The sequence below is a fragment of the Furipterus horrens genome, unplaced genomic scaffold (genome assembly GCF_987537825.1).
Source record: "Furipterus horrens unplaced genomic scaffold, mFurHor1.1.pri manual_scaffold_11, whole genome shotgun sequence".
Lineage (NCBI taxonomy): Eukaryota > Metazoa > Chordata > Mammalia > Chiroptera > Furipteridae > Furipterus > Furipterus horrens.
In genome coordinates this window covers 54385378-54404178 of record NW_028327181.1, presented here as the reverse complement: position 1 = coordinate 54404178, position 18801 = coordinate 54385378, and the positions used below count along the sequence as shown (strand labels likewise).

Below are 18801 nucleotides of genomic sequence, written 5' to 3'. Positions count from 1 at the left end.
TCTTCCCTGAGCTTCTTTTCTTGTTTGATTTCCTATTTCCTTAGTCTCTCTCTTTCATAGTTTATGCCTTTATTTTGGTGTAGTGCATCCATTAGTATCTTTCTGCAAAAATAGTGCATAGGAGGTAAATTTTTTGAGTTCTTGCATGAGTGACAACAATAGTTTTTTGTGTTCCACTTGCTGGACAGTGGCTGAATTTGGAGTTCTAGTTTGAAAGTAATTTTCCTTTGTTTTGGCCACTCTCTTTTACTTTGGAGATTTTCTTTAAATGTCTGGCAATCCCTTCTTCACTTTGTCATATTTTGACAGTTTCAAAAATAACACAAACTTTAGTGGAGTCTGTCAAGGTTTGAAAAACAGTATTTCTTGTCCCATAGTCCCTTAAAGGACATATCACAAATAAATAAACTCTTGAAATAATTTCCTTCATTGGAAGATTACTCTCCAATAAATATGAAAATATAATCCTTTGCAAAACATGAAATGTGATGTTATTTTCCATATTGGTAACTCAGTACTTTCCTGTAGAACAGACACAAAATATTTTGGAATATTTACCTCCATATTCTCTCCAAATAACATTTCAGTAATATTCAGAATACAAAATTTCATGAGAGCCACTTCAGGTTGTGGAACCTTTTATCTTGCGATTAAAAAGTGCAATTTGATTTAAAGAAAATAAACCAAACAGATTTTGAAAAATTAAATAATTTTTAATTAAGATAGTTTATTTTTTAAAAAAAATTTAAAATGCAAAAAGGTAAAGACAAAGAGAGAATCTTAAAAGCAGCAAGAGAAAAGAAGAGAGTTACCTACAAGGGAGCTTCCATAAGAATGTCAGCTGATTTCTCAACAGAAACTTTGAAGGCCAGAGGGGACTGGCAAGAAGTATTCAAAGTGATGAAAAACAAGGACCTACAGCCAAGATTGCTCTACCCAGCAAAGCTATCATTTAGAATTGAAGGAACTTCTGAGACAAGGAAAGGAGCTACCCAGACAAGGAAAAGCTAAAGGAGGTCATCACCACCAAACCAGTATTACATGAAATGTTAAAGGGTCTTCTTTAGAAAAAGATGGAAAAAAAAGATAAAGAAGATGAACAATAAAATGGCAATACATACATATCTATCAACAAGTGAATCTAAAAACAAACAAACAAAAAAACCAAAATAAACAAAGAAGCAGAACAGAAACAGACTCATAGATACAGAGAACATTTTGAAGGTTGCCACATGGGAAGGGGGTTGGGGGGATGGGTGAAAAAGGTGTAGGGGATTAAGAAGTACAAACTGGTTGTTAGAGGATAGTCAGGGGGATGTAAAGTACAACACAGGGAATATAGTTAATAATATTCTAATAACTATGAATGGTGTCAGATGGGTAAGAGATTTATCAGGATGATCACTTAGTAAGTTATATAATGTCTAATCACTGGGGTGTACACCTGAAATTAATATAATACTGCACATCAATTGTAATTTAAAATAATTTAAATTAAAAATCATTTTAAAATAGAAAATATTTTAAAATATGAAAAAATTTACTGTCATTTTGTGATTTCATTCTTTACATTTTTAATTAATTTTTTAAAAGAGATTTTATTTATTTTTTAGAGAGAGGGACGGGGGGGAGAAAGAGAGGGAGAGAAACATCAATGAGAGAGAGAAACTTGATGGTTATCTCTCACATGCGCCCCGTCCAGGAACCAAACCTGCAATCCAGACATGTGCCCTGACCAGGAATCAAACCAGCAATCTTTTGCTTTGTGGTACAATGCCCAACCAAGCCACACAAGTTAGGGATCTTCTTTACATTTAGATCTTTGATTCATTTCTTATTTATTTATTTATCTATTTTTAAAATTTTTATTTATTTGCTTGAGAGAGAGAGAGAAGAGAGAGAGAGAGAAACACAGATTTGTTGTTCCATTTATTTATCCATTCAATGGTTGATTCTTATATGTGCCCTGACCAGGGACTGAACCCACAACCTTGGCACATCAGGACAATGTTCTAACCAACTGAGCTACCAGGCCAAGGCTTTTTCTAATTTATTTTGATGTAGGGAGAGAAGTACAATTTGAGTTTTTTTCTTTTTTTTAATCCCCAGATAGCTAACCAGTTGACCCAATCTCACGTACTGAACTGCTATTTTTATAGTATAACAAATTCCCAAGTATAATTTGTGTCTATTTTGGGATTCTCTATTCTGTTTTGGTATGTTCATCTGTTCATGTGCAGGGACCAAACTGTTTTAATTATTGTCTTTATTACTTTCCTTTTTCAAAGTTTTCTTAAGTATTTTAAATACATATTTCCCATAAGAACTTTATAATTGATTTGCTTAGTTCCAGAAATAGTCCCATTTTTATTTTTATAGGAGAAAGGATTGGGTTAAATTTATAGGTGAACTTAAGAAGAATGAACATCTTTAAGATCTGAGTGTTTCTGTCTAAGAATAGTATGTTTTTCATTTATTTAAGTCTTGTGTTTTTTTACCCATGTCATTTTTTCCATATATGTTAACACATTAACAAGAAGTGTTATATAATTTTATAATATATAAATGTAACATATAAACATGATTAATTTGTTAATTTTTGGTACTTTATTTTTAATGTTTTAATTATCATGGCTCTCTTTTCCTCCATGATAATGTTTAACTGGTTACAGTTTTTATAATGGAAAACTTTGAGTTAAGTTAATTTTGTACCCAGTCACTTTTATAAATAGTCTTATTGTTTAAATAGTTTTTTCCTTTAAAAGTATTTTTTGTTATGAAACAAATTATAGTGTATACACAGAGAAGTACTTGAAACTTACAGGTTCAGATTAACAAATAGGTACAAAATAAATGCCCTTGCAACTATCACCCAGGTCCAGGAAAAAACATTTCCAGCATCCCAGAAGCCCCCATTTATAATTATTTTTCAGTTGAATTAGTTGTCAACCCTTTAAATTCAGGAGATTTTATATAAAAGCACACTTTTTCTGGCCTCTCTTGAAAAATCACGAAGTAGTCACACTGGGCCTACATTTCCATATGGCAGCACATGCTTTGAGCTCTTTAGCTCAACTTTAGGCCAAATGCCACTTACTGTTTATCATCACAGTTGAGCTACACTTGCCTTGGAGATATCAGAATTTCTGAACTTTGCTTTTGACTATTAAAACCAAAGGAGTTGGTGGTTGGTTGGATGCTGGAAAGTGAGGCTGAGGGAGGACACACAGTTCTGGCTTAGGCAGCGGATGGTGCTGTTCCCTGAGACAGGAACTTTAAGTTTGCAGAGCAGCTGATGGATTTATTTCTGGACACGGGGAGAGTGATGTGTCTGTGTGAGAACGTGGGGAGAGATACCTACTGGACAGCTGGGCATAGACGTCTAGGGCTCAAGGAGGCGGGGCGGGGGTAGATGGGGTCGTCGGCAGCCGTCCGTCTCGAGAGACGATGGTGTAGCTTCTTAAGAGTCTATCTGCACCGCCGAGAATGGCTATGCAGTCCGACTCGGGAGTGACACGGTATCTGTCTCCTCCCGTGTTGAATCGACATCTTGCGATGACGCTGGAGTGTCCTCTCCAGTGAAGCTGAAGCTACAGAGCCTGGGCAGGGTGATATGGAGGGTCTGCTGTTGCCCATGCAGCAGACCCCCCCTCTCTTCGCAGCTGAGGGATCCAAGGGAAAGATGGAGTCAATACAGCTTGGCTTCAGGTGCGCTGCAGGAGTTGCCGGTGTTGACTACAACGTCAAACCGCCTTAGGGACTCCGGCTCCGGATTTTCTGTCGGGGTTTACTCCCTTAGCCTTTCCCCTGAAGAGGTATGCCGCAAGGCAGCGGAGGTTTTTTGGAATCAGAGTTTTCCTTCTCTGATGTGCCCTGACTGGAAGATCGAACCAGCGACACTTAGCTCGCAGGCCAACGCTCAATCCACTGAGCCAAACCAGCCAGGGTGGGTAGATGGGGTAAAGGCGGGGTAAGTGGCGATAGAAGGAGACTTGACTTGGAATGGCGAACAGTACAATATGCAGATGATGTATTGTAGGGTTAGAAAAAACAAATAAACAAAAAAGAAGTCTAGAGCTCAGGTTAGCCATGCAGTTTTGGGAGTCATCAGCTTATAGAGGGCAGTTGAACCCAGGGCAGTGGATGAGATCATTCAGGGAGAGTGTTGGGTGTGAGGGAACCAGAGGAGCCCTTTTTTAAGGGAACTGCATTTCCCGGGGAAAGGAGGTTTTTGGCTGGGTCTCCAGTGCCTGACTAAATGTGATTTCCAAGGGACCCTGGAGAGAGAAGCATGCTTCTACTGAAGGGCAGGGCAGACAAGAGGAGAACTGTGGTCTCTAAGCCAGGAAGAGAGTCCAAGGAAGGCGGGGAGCCATCCATGGAAGACCTACAGGGAGATCAAGGGGGACAGAGCCTGAGGAGATCCCTGAGGTTTAGCTACAAGAAGTCATGTAGGAACTTGATGAGAACAGTTTTAGAGGTGAGGCGGGGGTGGCTCTCAGGCAGCTGAGGAGTGGGAGGAAAAGACATGAAGAGAGTTCTTGAGGCTAATGCTTTTCAGGAGGGAGGCTGTAAAGGGGAGCGCGGAGTGTGGTACCTGTAGCCAGGATATGGAGCCGAGGGGAGGCTGGTTTTGTTGTTGTTTTTCATAAGTGTGGAAACTTGGCCTTACTTAATGTTGATGGGAAGGAGCTAGTAGGCTGAGGGTGTAGGAGAGCTGGAGAGGAGGTCGTCTGAGAAAGGAGGAGGAAACCTTGCCAGAACCCAGAGCCCAGGAGGAAGGGCCAACCTGGGTGCGAGGAGGGCCTCTTCTGTCATAAATGAGAGAAACTGTAGGTTTAATTTTTTTTAATTGTTTAATATATTTTTTATTGTTTTTCTATTACAGTCGTCCCATTTTTTCCCCCTATTGCTCTCCCCTACCCCGCCCACCTCCCCCACTTCCCAGTCAATCCCTACCACGTTGTCCACGTCCATGGGTCATTCACGCTAGTTCCTTTGCAAGTTTAATTTTTATGGCAGGAAGTGCCTGGGGTTCTCGCCTGATGTCTGCTGTGTTTCTGCACTGCCTTCTCCACACGAGAAGCCGTTAGTCTTTTGCTGAGGCGAACAGAGCACTTACTGAGCTGTACAGAGTAGGGGAGGGGACATGTGAGAGCTGCTGCCTAAGCTTTCACATGGTTTTCCTGTTTTAGTCTCACCTTCACCCTCTTCCTCAATACTTGAAGCCACCGGCCCCTGGGCGTTTAGAGAGTCTACAGCATGAACTGATGGCTTCCCAGCTGTGTCCATCACCAGCTTAGGATTCTAGTTCTTCTGTTTCTTATCCATCTGCTTCTCAGCTTCCCAATTATTCTGTTGTCTCCTTGTATTTGTGGGCTTATGTGTTAAGAAACAACAACAACAACAAAACCCTTTACTATTGGGTTAGTGGTTTGGGGACAGGAGCAAAAACCAATGTGCCCGGTCAGCCTTCTTACCTGGACATTCTGCTTCATTTCGCATCTTTTTTTTTTTTTTTTTTAATAATAGGGGAGTTTTGTTTTGTTTTGAAATTATTATTTATTTGTTTGTTTGTTTGTTTATTTATTTTTAGAGAGAGGGGAAAGGAGAAAGAGAGGGAGGGAAACACTGTGTGGTTGCCTCTCACTCGCGCCCCCAACTGGGGACCTGACATGCAACCTAGTCATGTGCCCTGACTGGGAATTGAACCAGCGACACTTGGTTCGCAGGCCGCCGCTCAATCCACTGAGCCATTTCTCATCTTTAAATGCCTCTGTGCTGCCAAGCCCTGCACTCCCTCCGTCTGTTGTTGGTTCTTGCTTAGGCCCTTAAGCGGTACCCTCAGCTGCTTTTCTTTTCTTTCTCTCCAAGGTCCCTGCTGATTCTTTTTGGGGAGATTGACTACTGGGAGCGGCTGCTGTTTGAGATACCCCATTATGTGGTGAACGTAGCTGAACGTGCAGAGGACCTGCGCATTCTTCGTGAAAATCTGCTGCTTGTTGCTCGAGACTACAATAAGTAGGGCTCCAGTCCTCGCGGCAGCCTTTCCGTTTGCTGTTTTATGCCTCCTCTGTCTTATGCTCCGTGGTGTTGTTCTTTCCCTACAGTGTCCATCCTTTACACTTGTCCATCTCAAAAAAAAAAAAAAAAAAAAAGAGGTTTCACATTCTCTCTTATGGCCTTATGATTCCCTTGTAGTTTTGTCTTCTACCTTTAGGGTAGAGAGCAAAAACAACCAGGTTCTTTCCCATACCACAGTGCACCTGGGCCGTGTATATTGTAAGCCTGGACACTTCTCTAGGAATGAAACTGACATTATGGTTATGGGCACAGAATAACATCAGATTCATTGGACCAAGGCCATGCTGGCACCCCTTCTCTGAATGCCCTTGGTACTCATTTCTGGAGTGAGGCTTTGTCCTGTGTTGGGTTCATTTTTCAGCCCAATTAAAGCCCAAGGGAGTGGAACCAGCAGTGTTTTGTTTTGTTTTTTGAGTGTCTAGACCTGAGCTATCCCTCATGGTAGCCACTAGCAGCACGTGACTATTACTATTTTACTTAATTAATTGAGATCAAATGAAATTTGAAAATTCAGTCGCCCATTTGAATAGGCTACATTTCAAATGCTTCACAGCCTATTGTTTTAGCACAACTTGTAGCACATTTCCATCATTGCAGACTGTTCTACTGGAAAGCACTAGTCTAGAATCGTGAACTTTCTGATTTTTGCACCAAGTTTGTTGGTGCGGAGGTCTTCAGCGCCTGTCCCCATCGGCTACCAGTCTGCTCTCTCACAGGATCGTTGCCGTGCTGTCCGCAGACGAGCAGGCCTTGTTCAAAGAGCGTATCCGGTTCCTGGATAAGAAGATCCACCCTGGACTCAAGAAACTGCACTGGGCCTTAAAGGGGGCCAGTGCCTTCTTCATCACAGATTGTCGCATACATGCCAGCAAGGTAGGCCACGGTCATCAGACCCTAAAGGCTGAACAAAAGGCTGGTGCATAGGAAATTAATACCCGAGTCTTAGGTAGTGGTGGAGAGACCAGGGAGTAATGGGAAAGAAATTAAGTGTGCTTGGAGAAGGACTTTTTTTTTTTTTTTTTAATGTCAGCAACTGTAGGTAGAGGACAGGTGGGAGGATCGAATTAGGCCCAGAGGGTCTCATCCCAAGCTGAACCCCTACCCTATGGGGGGGGGGTGGTCTGAATCCAGGTACAGACAATTGTGAATGAGTTCAAGGCATCCACTCTGACCATTGGCTGGAGAGCCCAAGAGATATCAGAGACACTGCTGGTACGCATTAGTGGCAAACGAGTGTACAGGGACCTGGAATTTGAGGAGGACCAAAGAGAGCATCGGGCAGCTGTGCAGCAGAAATTGTTGAGCCTGCACCAGGATGTGGTAGCCATCATGACCAACTCCTATGAAGTCTTCAAGAACGACGGCCGTGAGGTAGGGCCCCCGTGGCCAGGGCTTTGTGGTTGGGGAAGCCGCCAGTCCCCCAGTCTCATCAGACAGCTCTCTTGTTTGTTAGTTTGTTTTTTATCCCCCCAGTGTGTGCTTCTCAAACATCCTACTCTATTCTTGGGCTTACCCAACCTTCGGTCTTTCAAACCTTCTCTCTTCAGGACTCAGAGTCCTGCCTTTCTATTTAATCAACCTGTTCCCACCCCTGTTGGCTGGATCTTCCCCGTCCTCCCTGAGGGTCCTCATCCCTTCCCTCTTCCTGCCAGATTCAGCAGCAGTGGATGCTGTACACGATTCGGCTGGACCGCATGATGGAGGATGCCCTGCGCCTGAACGTGAAGTGGTCCCTGTTGGAACTGTCCAAAGCTATCAATGGGGATGGGAAGACCACTCCAAACCCACTCTTCCGAGTCCTTGTAACTTTACAGAATGACATACAGGGAGGTGTGCCGCAGGTAGGGATCACTTTGCTGCCAGCACCCGAAAACGATTCATACTTTATTCACCAGTCTCCCTCACTCCTTAAGCTTGACCCTTGGCCTTGACTTCCTCCTATGGCCTGTAGACAGACCTGGTTCTGAGGTGCTCAGTCTCACTGGCCCTTAGGCCTGTCTCCTCAGGCTCTCTCTGCTGTGTTCCCACAGGTGGAATTCTCACCCACCCTGCAGACTTTGGCCAGTGTGGTCACTGACATTGGCAACCACCTTTTTTCCACCATCTCTGTCTTCCGCCACCTCCCTGAAATTCTTATCAAGCGCAAGTTTCATCGTGACCCCATCCATACAATTGTGGGTGAGTGATCCATGGGGAGGGCATCTGGTGCAGGGGTAGCAGAGGCTTAGGAATGGGCAGAGCCAGGAGGAGAGACACACTGGGCCAGTCATCTCCATTACGGGTAAAAAATGCAGGTCAAGGGGCTGGACTGGGGATGGAAGCAAAGGCAGGGATTGAGGCAGAGATTAGTAAGTGATGCTCAGGGATTTGGGATTTGTGGTGGAAGACTAGGAAGGACAAATTTGGGACTGGGGCCGGGATATAACACGTGCAGATACCAACAGGTGATACATCCGAGTCCCACAGATTAGATTCATACTTTTACTCTTACTTTCTGCCTTCTCCTTTATTTCCTAATGCTCATGTTTGAGTCTTATTTCTTTGGGGAGGTGGTATTGGAATGGAGGGTCTGGGGCAGTGGCCAGGGGCCAGGCTGGAACCTGGGTGGAATGAAAGTTAATGAGAAGCATTTTGCTGGGTCCTGAAGAGCGAGATGAGGACATCAAGAAGGTCCAGGCCCAGATCAGCAGCGGTATGACCAACAATGCAAGCCTGCTGCAGAACTATCTCAAAACTTGGGATATGTATCGGGAGATCTGGGAGATCAACAAGGACTCTTTTATTCGTCGCTATCAGCGCCTCAACCCCCCTGTCTCTTCTTTTGATGCTGACATTGCCCGGTAAGGAGGGCAGGTGGATGTGCAGGTCTGTTTCTAAGAGGTATAGAATCTCGGGAGGGCCCTGGCTGGTGTGGCTCAGTAGATTGAGTGCTGGCCTATGAACCAAAAGGTCACTGGTTTGATTCCCAGTTAGGGCACATGCCTGGGTTGTGGGTAGGGGGATCTCAGGTGTTCCGGGTCTATAGACTCAGGAAGGTAGGTAGGGGGTAAGGAGAGGTGCAGAAAATGTGTCCTCAACTACAGGAAAAGAACAGGACCTAGGGCAGTGGACCTTTGTTTCTCAGCTCTGATAAGAGCTGGACAAGGTTTAGGGAAAAGGCCGTTTAGATGGGGAGTATCCACAGGGTTCTATTGGAAAGGAAGAAATGCTTGGGGTATAAAGGATGAAAGATGTGAACACTTTAATTTTAAGAAGGTAGATAGGAATTAAATGGAAAAAGATGCTTAAATTCTGAAGGCAGGGAAAGAACTCCCATTTGTTTGTCCTCTGGTTATTCATTCATTTGTTATGTAAACACAATTGTCCTATGGGTCTGTGAGGAATAGAAAGAGATAAACAAGTGTTTTCCTCCTGAGGGCTGTGGTGTAGTCTGGAAGATAAAAGAGCAGCGTTGGTGCACTGAGGATGGCTGAAATCCCAGCCCTACCACTTTCTAGCTGTGTAATCTCAGGCAAATTACTCAGATTCTCCGGCCTCAGTCTCCTGTGAAAACGGATACTGCACCACCTCCCTTATAAGGTTGTGAGATTATTAATTATATGTAAAAGCACTTTGTAAACTCTAAAGTGCTGTCCTAACATACTTATTATTATACAAACTTCAAATGTAAAAAGGATATGATTAAGGTTCCCAAGGTACCGAGGTAGTCCAATGGGGGAAGAGAGAATTTTCAGCCAGGGACACTAGGAAAGGCTTTATGAAGGGAGTGATTTGGGGGCTGCACTTTATGGAACAGGTAGGATTTCAACAGGCAGAGATGGGCAATGGGAGGGCATTCCAGGTAGAGGAAATAGCATAAGCAAAGGCATAAAGATGGGAATACATAAGCATGTTCATCAAAGCGTGAGTAGCCTGGAACACAGGTAGAGGAAAGGGAGGATGCAAAGGGGTTTATGTACAACAACCAACGTCATTCTCTCAACAACCTTGTGATGTAGGGTCTATTATTATCATCGTGTTACAGATGAGGAAACTGAGGCTTCTAAGAGTTACATAATCTGCCTGAAGTCATAGAGCTAGGGAGCAGCAGTGGGAACTCAACCCAGATCTATGTAACTCTAAAGCCTGGAATGCCAGACTAAGGAGTCTGATAGTTATCCTGTGGACGGTGGTTGGGAAAATGATATGATCACAGCTGTGTGTCTGGGAGGTGCTGAAATGAGAGACACCTGGGACTAGCAGAATGCTTTAGAGCTGTCGTTCAGGTCTGGGTGGTAGGAAATGAGAACTTGAACTAGCATCAGGGCAGTGGGCATGTCTGCAGAGAAAAGAGCGTCCTAGCAGGAATATGGGCCTTTCAGCTACACGGAGGTTGCTAATAACGTGCAGAAGGAGGAGACAGTCCTCAGCATCCAGTTTGTGCTGCTGGACTGCTCGCATCTCAAGTTCTCGCTGGTGCAGCACTGCAATGAGTGGCAGAACAAGTTCACAACTCTGCTCAAGGAGATGGCCGCCCGGCGTCTCCTGGACCTGCACACCTACCTGAAGAAGAATGTGGAGAAGTATGGGCCCGGGTGGCAGGCACAGGCGTGGGGAGAGCAGGCCCTGGCCTGTCTGCTGACCCGCGCTCTCTTTGTCTGACTTTAGAATAAGCCGCCCTCCCCAGACGCTGGAGGAACTGGGGGTCAGTTTGCAGCTCATGGATACACTGCAGCATGACTTGCCCAACCTGGAGACCCAGATCCCTCCCATCCATGAGCAATTCACCATTCTTGAGAAGTACGAGGTGCCAGTCCAGGACAGTGTGAGTCCCGGTGGGGTTTGGTCCACCCAAGCTGAGCCATGCCAGCAGCGGGTTGTGTGGGAAGCTCATTTCCCGCACAGAAGACCCCGGTGCCGTCAGGAGGGAGAGCGGAGAAGTGAGGCAGGGGGAAGGCTCAAGGTTCAGAAGCCTCTGAGGGCCAAAGGTAACTCAAGTGATGGTTCTGGTTGGCTTGTGGATTTCTTTTAGGCCCAGCAACTCACTGCTTGATTTCTTTGGGCCTCTTTGCATGTAGAACTTGGCCAGCGACTCTGCTCTGGAGGATCAGAAAGAGTCCTTAAAAGCGTTGGTGAGAAGGACAGAACTTCTGCTTGTGGGTCACCTCCCCTCTTTGATGTCTCCAGGTGCTGGAGATGCTGGACAGTCTCAATGGCGAGTGGGTCATCTTCCAACAAACTCTGTTGGACAGTGAACAGATGCTGAAGAAACACAAGGAGAAATTCAAGACAAGCCTTATTCACTCAGCTGATGACTTCAAGAAGAAAGCACATAATCTTCTGGAAGAATTTGACACCAAAGGTACCCCTCTTTTGGTCTCCCGCTTCTTTACCATTGTTGACCCACTCTTTCAAAGCCGACAGTGTAGGCAGGTGCAAACGAGGATGAGCGGAGGAAGGACTGTCCTGGGGCAGGTGAGGAGCGGCAGCATTTCCGTCAGCAACACAACTGTAGTCTCTGACTTTTGGTCAGAAGGCAGCAGCCCAGCTCCCATTTCCCATTTTCCTATACCACCCCACCCCGAGTCCCACCTGTTTCTGATTCTCAAGCCAAATGCAGTAGTTTGGTGAGATTACTCATCCTTCTTTCAATGCATTCTCTCCTTTCCTTTCCTTCCCTCTCTCACGTGAGGAAGAAGTGGGATTTACCCACGAGGATGTGGGAGAGGGACGCCAGGCCTCTCAGAGGACTGTGGCCTTGAGAGGCATCTGAGCCTCACCTTGGACTTTCCACAGGCCCCTTCACCAGTAATGTGGGATATCAGGCTGCTCTAGAGCAGATTGCACAAGTGCGGGCCACACTGAATGCCATGCGGGAAGAAGAAAACAGTCTCCGTGCCAACTTGGGCATCTTCAAGATCGAGCAGCCAGTCTCCAAGGACTTGCAGAACCTAGAGAAGGTGGGGTGCTGAGCCAGGCCCTCATGGTGACCAAGGAGAGGGGCGAGGGGCCAGGGGCCCTTTCCCTAAGGGCCTGGATAAACAGCTGGGACTAGGAAGATGGGTGAACAAGGAGCTTTTTAAAAAATGATGTAAAATTAAATAACAGAATAACCACTTTAAAGTGAAGAATTCAGTGGCACTTCGTACATTCACAATGTTGTGGAACATCACCTCTAGTTCCAAAACATTTCAGCACCCCAAAAGGAAACTCTCTGCTCATTAGCAGTCATTCTCTCTCCCCTCTCTCCCCAGCCCTTCTTGGCCATTGATCTATTTTCTGCGTATATGGATTTACCTATTCTGGACATTTCATAGAAATGGAATTATACAAATATGTGGCTTTTGTATCTGGCTTTTTCTTTTCTCAAAAAAAAAAAAGTATTTATTTATAGAGAGAGAAAAAGGGAGGGGGAACAAGAGGGAGAGAAACATGAATGTGTAGTTGCCTCTCATGCACCCCCAACTGGGGACCTGGCCTGCAACCCAGGCATGTGCCCTGACTGGGAATCAAACCCATGACCCTTTGGTTCGCAGGCCACACTCAGTACACTGAGCCACACCAGCCAGGGCTGTCTCTGGCTTCTTCATTTAGCATGTTTTCAAGGTTCATCCTCCCACAGCATGTGTCAGTACTTCTTTCCTTTTTATGGCTAAAAACATTTTATTGTATGAACTTACCACATTTTGTTTATCCATTAACAAGCTGGTAGACATTTGTTTTTTTCCCACCTTTCAGCTATTGTCAGTAGTGCTAAGAGCATGTGTGCACTTGTATTTGTTTGAGTCTCTGTTCTCAATTCTTGTGGGTATGTACGTAGGAGTGGAATTGCTGGATCACATGGCAATTCTATGTTTAACTTCTTGAGGACTCACCAAGCTATTTTCCACAGCAGCTGCACCATTTTACATCCCCCACTAGCAACGTACGAGCCCCCCACCCCTACCTTTTTTGGGGTCTCACCATTCTGGTGAAGTTGAATCTCATCGTGGTTTTGATTTGCATGTCCCTACTGATTAATGATTTTGAGGATCCTTTCATGTTCTCAGGAGCTCTTAAGGCAAAGGCGTGGGGAAACAAGTCTGAACTGAGGAGGCAGCTCTGTTGCCTGGAGGGAAAACTTCTCAGATGAGAGGAGCAAAGACCCTGAATGCTTGTCAGGAAGGAAGAGGGTAAGAGTCATGTTACTTAACACGGCTTTCTGCTTTCTGCCATCAAGGAGCTGGACGCACTCCAGCAGGTGTGGGAGATCACACGGGACTGGGAGGAGAACTGGAACCAGTGGAAGACTGGCCGGTTCCTGACCCTGCAGACCGAGGCCATGGAGACCATGGCCCATGGGCTGTTCCGTCGCCTCACAAGACTCGCCAAAGAGTATAAGGTGTGTGGAGAGAGGAGTGGGAGGCAGAAGATGAATAAGCACCTGGGGAAGGAGAACTGTGTGAGCACACTGTCAACTCTTCTGATGCTTCCCACTTTTGCTCAGGACCGAAACTGGGAAATCATTGAAACCACTCGATCAAAAATCGAGCAGTTCAAGAGGACCATGCCGCTCATCTCAGACTTGCGAAATCCCGCCCTTAGAGAGAGGTAAGTCTGTTCCTCCGCTCCTGGGGTGCCCTTCTGGCCTATGCTGTCATCTGGGTCTTTCAATCACCCCCTCCATGCTGATCATAGATCTCTCTGCCCCTCTGTCCACGAACGCACATCTGGAAGAAGCCTTCACTAGAGCCTGCCACTGTCCTGTCTCGTGCACTATCTGGGTTCTCCTGTTTTCCTAGGGCCTTCTCTGCTCCCTTCCCCCTCCGTCTCCTCTCACTTTACGTTGCTTGTCACAGCTAAGCTTTATGCCTTCTGTCATCAAGTTTCTCTTTTGATTCAGCCCAAAGTATAACTTTCGTCCTCTATGTTTTTTGCTTCTGTGACTTGTTTAAGACCTCTCCTACCCCAGATAACTGCATTCTCTCCAATGTTTTTGTAATTCTTTATAATTTTGTTTTTCAAGTTTAACTCTTTTAATACATCTGGAATTTATTATATGATAGAGAAGTCCTTTTAAACCATTGAGAATAGAATAAACTATTTTATAATGGTGTTTTAATAGTTAATTATCTATCTATTTAGGAGAAAATAATTTTACTTATTTTGCATTGCCTCCAGTATAGTGTCTTTGGCCATGTTTTACCCTTAAGTATTATGTGGTTACATATAACCTAACCATTTTATTTGCCTAAGTTACTTAACCTCTCTAAGTCTCAGTTTCTTTGTATATAATGGAACGACAATAATTCCTATTTACAGAGGGGTCGTGAGAATTAGGTGAGATGTTTCATGTAGAGCACTTAGCCCAGCACGTAATCTATAATAAACCTGCAGTAAGCAGTCTGTCTTAACTCCCTCTCCAGAGAATCAGCACCTCAGCTCTGTATTCCCCACAGTGCCTGAGGTCGTATCTTAGAGCCTATTTAGTAAATGTGGACTCACGAATAAATAAATACACAGAATCATAATATTCCAATGGGAGAAGTCCAGGGACTGATGTTAATACTTTCCAGTCGGCCCTGGTGTCCAGCCTCCTAAACTGACCTTCTGTCCCTGGCTGCAGGCACTGGGATCAGGTCAGGGATGAGATCCAATGGGAGTTTGATCAGGAGTCTGAAAGCTTCACACTGGAGAAGATTGTGGAGCTTGGGATGGATCAACACGTCGAGAAAATTGGGGAGATCTCTGCCTCAGCAACCAAAGAACTGGCTATAGAGTTGGTATGTCACAATCCTCTTCCATATTCCCCAACTTCCAAGCCCAGAACAAAGGCTTCCAGGTTTTTATCATCTGATGGCCTCTCACAGTTCCTGTTCCCCTTGGGGATTAAATGTCTGATTGCTCTGTTCCCCAATTCCTTGCCACAGGCATTACAAAACATTGCCAAGACTTGGGACGTGATTCAGCTGGATATAATACCCTACAAGGATAAGGGCCATCACCGACTCAGGTAGAGAGGACCTCGGGGGGCTAGGAGAGGGGAGGGCTGTGTGACCCAGGCTGTGGACTGGGAACCAAGGATTGGCAAATGCGGAAGGAATATGGTTTTGATGCCTTCCTCCCCAGAGGTACAGAGGAAGTATTCCAGGCACTGGAAGATAACCAGGTGGCTCTATCTACCATGAAGGCATCTCATTTTGTCAAGGCCTTTGTGAAGGACGTGGACCACTGGGAACGCTGCCTCTCCCTCATTTTGGAAGTTATTGAGATGGTGCTCACAGTGCAACGTCAGTGGATGTACCTAGAGGTCAGGATGCGCTGCCTGAGCTCTTCCTACACTCTGTTTTTACTCCTTTATTAGCATAGGACCTAAATATTTGCCCTGTTATCAGTGTCATTTTCCCACCTCTGAAGCTCTTCTTCATTTAGGACCAGGCATTGGTTATTACCTCTCATCATCAATTCCCTCCCTGAAAAGCCTTGTTCTTCTTCCATTTTTCTTCTTGGACCCAGATGCCTCACCTCTCTGGCTCTCTGATTCTCTCTCTCTCTTTAAAAAAAGAATATTTATTTATTTATTTGTTTTAGAGAGAGGGGAAGGGAGTGGGAAAGAGAGGGAGAGACACACCCATCAGTTGTCTCTCGCAAGCGCCCCAACTGGGACCTGGGTCTGCAGCCTAGGCATGTGTCCTGACTGTCAACCTTTCACTCTGCTCGATGACGCCCAACTAACTGAGCCACGCTGGTCTTGGTTCTGATGCTCCTTATCTTCCACTGCACTATCATCCATAGTCTGGGAGCAGGGAGCAGAGTCTGGAGAGTATGTGAGAAACAGCCTCTCACTCCATTTCTTGGCCCTCCAGAATATCTTCCTAGGAGAGGACATCCGTAAGCAGCTACCCAATGAATCGGCCTTATTTGACCAGGTCAACAGCAACTGGAAAGCCATCATGGACCGGATAAGCAAGGACAGCAATGCTCTGCGGAGCACCCACTATCCAGGTCTGAGCTCCCTGGCCTCTTGCCCTGATGTAGCCTCAGTTGGTGCTATACATATGTGAAGTCATGGCCACGTGCATTGTTTATTCAAGATAACTATTGTACCTGGCTGTGATACCATCACCATTGTCTCGCTGAAGCTTTAGATAACAGTTCAGTAAATTAAATAAAATAAATATTTGCATCGAGTACAATGTAGTGGTGAAGAGAATGGGTTACGGAATCAAACAGACTTAAGTTCAAACTCTGACTTTCGCTTTATTGACTGTATGTTCTCGGGCAGCTCACTTCCTCAGTACTAGTTTCCTCACCTGTAGTGAGGGGGGAGGTGAATGACAGCTGTTTCTCAAGGTTTACAGGGATTATAAAGGAGTATGTAACACTGAAAAGAGGGTCTGGCATAAAGTTGGTGCTCAATTAATAGCACCAGGAAGCCTTGATTGAGGGCTTACTCTTCTCTAGCTGATTCATTTAATGCAGGTAAATGAGATAATGCAAATACTTACCGCATTAAATGGCACAGAGTAAGTCCTTGGCTACTATTAGCTATTGTTATTATTACATTGACTTTGATTAATTTAGAAGATTAACTAGTCTTTATTGAAGATACTTTGGTAGAGGCTGTGAAAGAGATGTAAATGTAGTGAGGCCCGGTTGATTGCTGTAGGTTGGGCTAAAGAATCAGAAAGTCAGGTTTGATGATAGGCACCGAGAACAGGTGTCACGAAGAGAGAGTTTTGTCAGGAGGTATGGAGGATTCTTTATTTTGCTTAGGGTCAATGTAACAATTCCTTCTTTTCCCAAGAATCTTGAGTATACACATTAAAAATCCACGTAATTTTAATTATTCTGATAAAAATCTAGGTATTAGGTTACGCAAAGTTGAATGGCAACATGAATTAAAAATTTTAAAAGGATTTTTAAAATTACAGTTGATATTCAATATTATATTTATTTCAGATGTACAGCTTAGTGGTTAGACATTTGTATAACTTACGAAGTGATTTCTCCCGATAAGTCTTGTATCCACCTGATGCCTTTTGCAGTTATTACGATACTATTGACTATGTTCCCTAAGCTATAACTTTACATCCCTGTGACTATGTTGTAACTGCCAATTTGTGCATCTTAATTCTTTCACCTTTTCACTCAGCATCCCAACCCCTGTCCCACTGAGCAACCATCAGTTTATTCTCTGTATCTATGTATTTTTGTTTTCTGTTTTGTTTGGTTTATTGTTATTTTTAAAAAGATTTTATTTATTTATTTTTTAGAGAGAGGGGAAGGAAGGGGAAAAAGAGAGGGAGAGAAACATCAGTGTTTGATTGCCTCTTGCATGGCTTCAACTGGGGACCTGGCCAGCAACCCAGGCATGTGCCCTGACTGGAAGTTGAACTGGCAACGCTTTGGTTTGCAGGCTGGTGCTCAATCCACTGAGCCACACCAGCCAGGGCTGTTTGGTTTATTTTGTTTTTCACATTCCACATATAAGTGACATCATATGGTATTTGTCTTCCTCTGTCTGACTTATTTCACTTAGCATAATACTCTCAAGGTCCATTCATGCTGGTGCAAATGTTTAAGATTTCACCCTTTTTAATGGATGAGTAATATTCCATTGCATATAGGTACCACATTTTTATCTATTCATTTTTTGATGGGAGTGTTTAATCCATTTACATTTAAAGTAATTATGGACAGGTATGTAGTTATTGCCATTTTATTGTTGTTTTATTGTTTCTGTAGTTCTTTTCTGTTCCTTATTTCCTTGCTCTCTTCTCCTGCATGTTGATAACTTTCTGTAGTGTTATGTTTGGATTCCTTTCTCTTTATTTCTTACATATCTCTTGTAAATTTTTGGTTTGTGGTTACCATATTTACAGCAGTCTATTTTAAGTTGACGGTTGTTTAAATTTGACCATGTCCTAAAATCACTACCAGTTTTATTCAACCCTTCCTTGTCTATGTTTTTGTCATTTTTTTAACTTCTTTTGTGTGTACCCTTAATTTACTTAGTAATTACATGTAATCTTTCTACTTTTGCCTTTTTACCTTTATGCTAGCTTTAATGTTAGTTAATATACAACTTTTATTATGTGTTTGCCTCTATCAGTGAGAATATTTTTTGTGATATGTTCTTATTCATATTTTTAATTTACTTTTCTTCTTCTTCTTCTTAAAAAAGTCCCTTTAACATTTCTTATAATACTGGGTTGATGGTGACAAGCTCCTTCAGCTTTTTTTTTTTTTTTTGTCTAGGAAGCTCTTTATCACTTCTTTGAGCTTAAGTGTTAGCCTTGCTGATAGAGTAATCTTGATTGTAGGTCCTTACTTTTCATCACTTTGAATATTTTGTGCCAGTTCCAGTCTAGTGCTTTTTTCACTGTCACAAGGGGCACTGATGACTCCAGGGGCTGCAGACCTCTCTCAGTGTACGCATGTGATATACATTTGAATATAATGATTTAGCTTGTTGGGCTTGTATGTGTAGAACAATCTCTAATTTTCAGACTCTTGGGGTGATTGGCAGAGCCCTGGTTCTTTGGTGGAATGGAACTGTCCCAAAGGCTGAGGGGAGATGTATTTATATTAATGAAATCATATATGGTATATAATTAATGCATAATGTATAACATGTATAAGAGTGTATAATTAATACTTAATAGTGAATTAATGAAGAGAATGGGATAAGCATGATGGATTGATTGGGGACATTTCTCTGCTTCCTAAAACAATTATGGCAATCTGTACCCCAAC

General features: G+C 43.8%; 1 protein-coding gene across 1 annotated transcript in view; it reads left to right on the top strand.

Annotated features, from left to right (window-relative positions):
* DNAH2 (dynein axonemal heavy chain 2) overlaps positions 1-18801 on the top strand; it is a 102527-nt gene that overhangs the window by 33878 nt on the left and 49848 nt on the right. The window contains exons 15-30 of the mRNA XM_090291489.1: positions 5875-6021; positions 6801-6957; positions 7216-7455; positions 7737-7925; positions 8115-8262; positions 8732-8924; positions 10446-10646; positions 10732-10888; positions 11251-11425; positions 11860-12023; positions 13283-13444; positions 13550-13653; positions 14669-14825; positions 14973-15055; positions 15172-15352; positions 15909-16047. Of these exons, the coding sequence (XP_090147615.1) occupies positions 5875-6021; positions 6801-6957; positions 7216-7455; positions 7737-7925; positions 8115-8262; positions 8732-8924; positions 10446-10646; positions 10732-10888; positions 11251-11425; positions 11860-12023; positions 13283-13444; positions 13550-13653; positions 14669-14825; positions 14973-15055; positions 15172-15352; positions 15909-16047 (2597 nt within the window). The remainder of the gene's footprint in view (positions 1-5874; positions 6022-6800; positions 6958-7215; positions 7456-7736; positions 7926-8114; positions 8263-8731; positions 8925-10445; positions 10647-10731; positions 10889-11250; positions 11426-11859; positions 12024-13282; positions 13445-13549; positions 13654-14668; positions 14826-14972; positions 15056-15171; positions 15353-15908; positions 16048-18801) is intronic.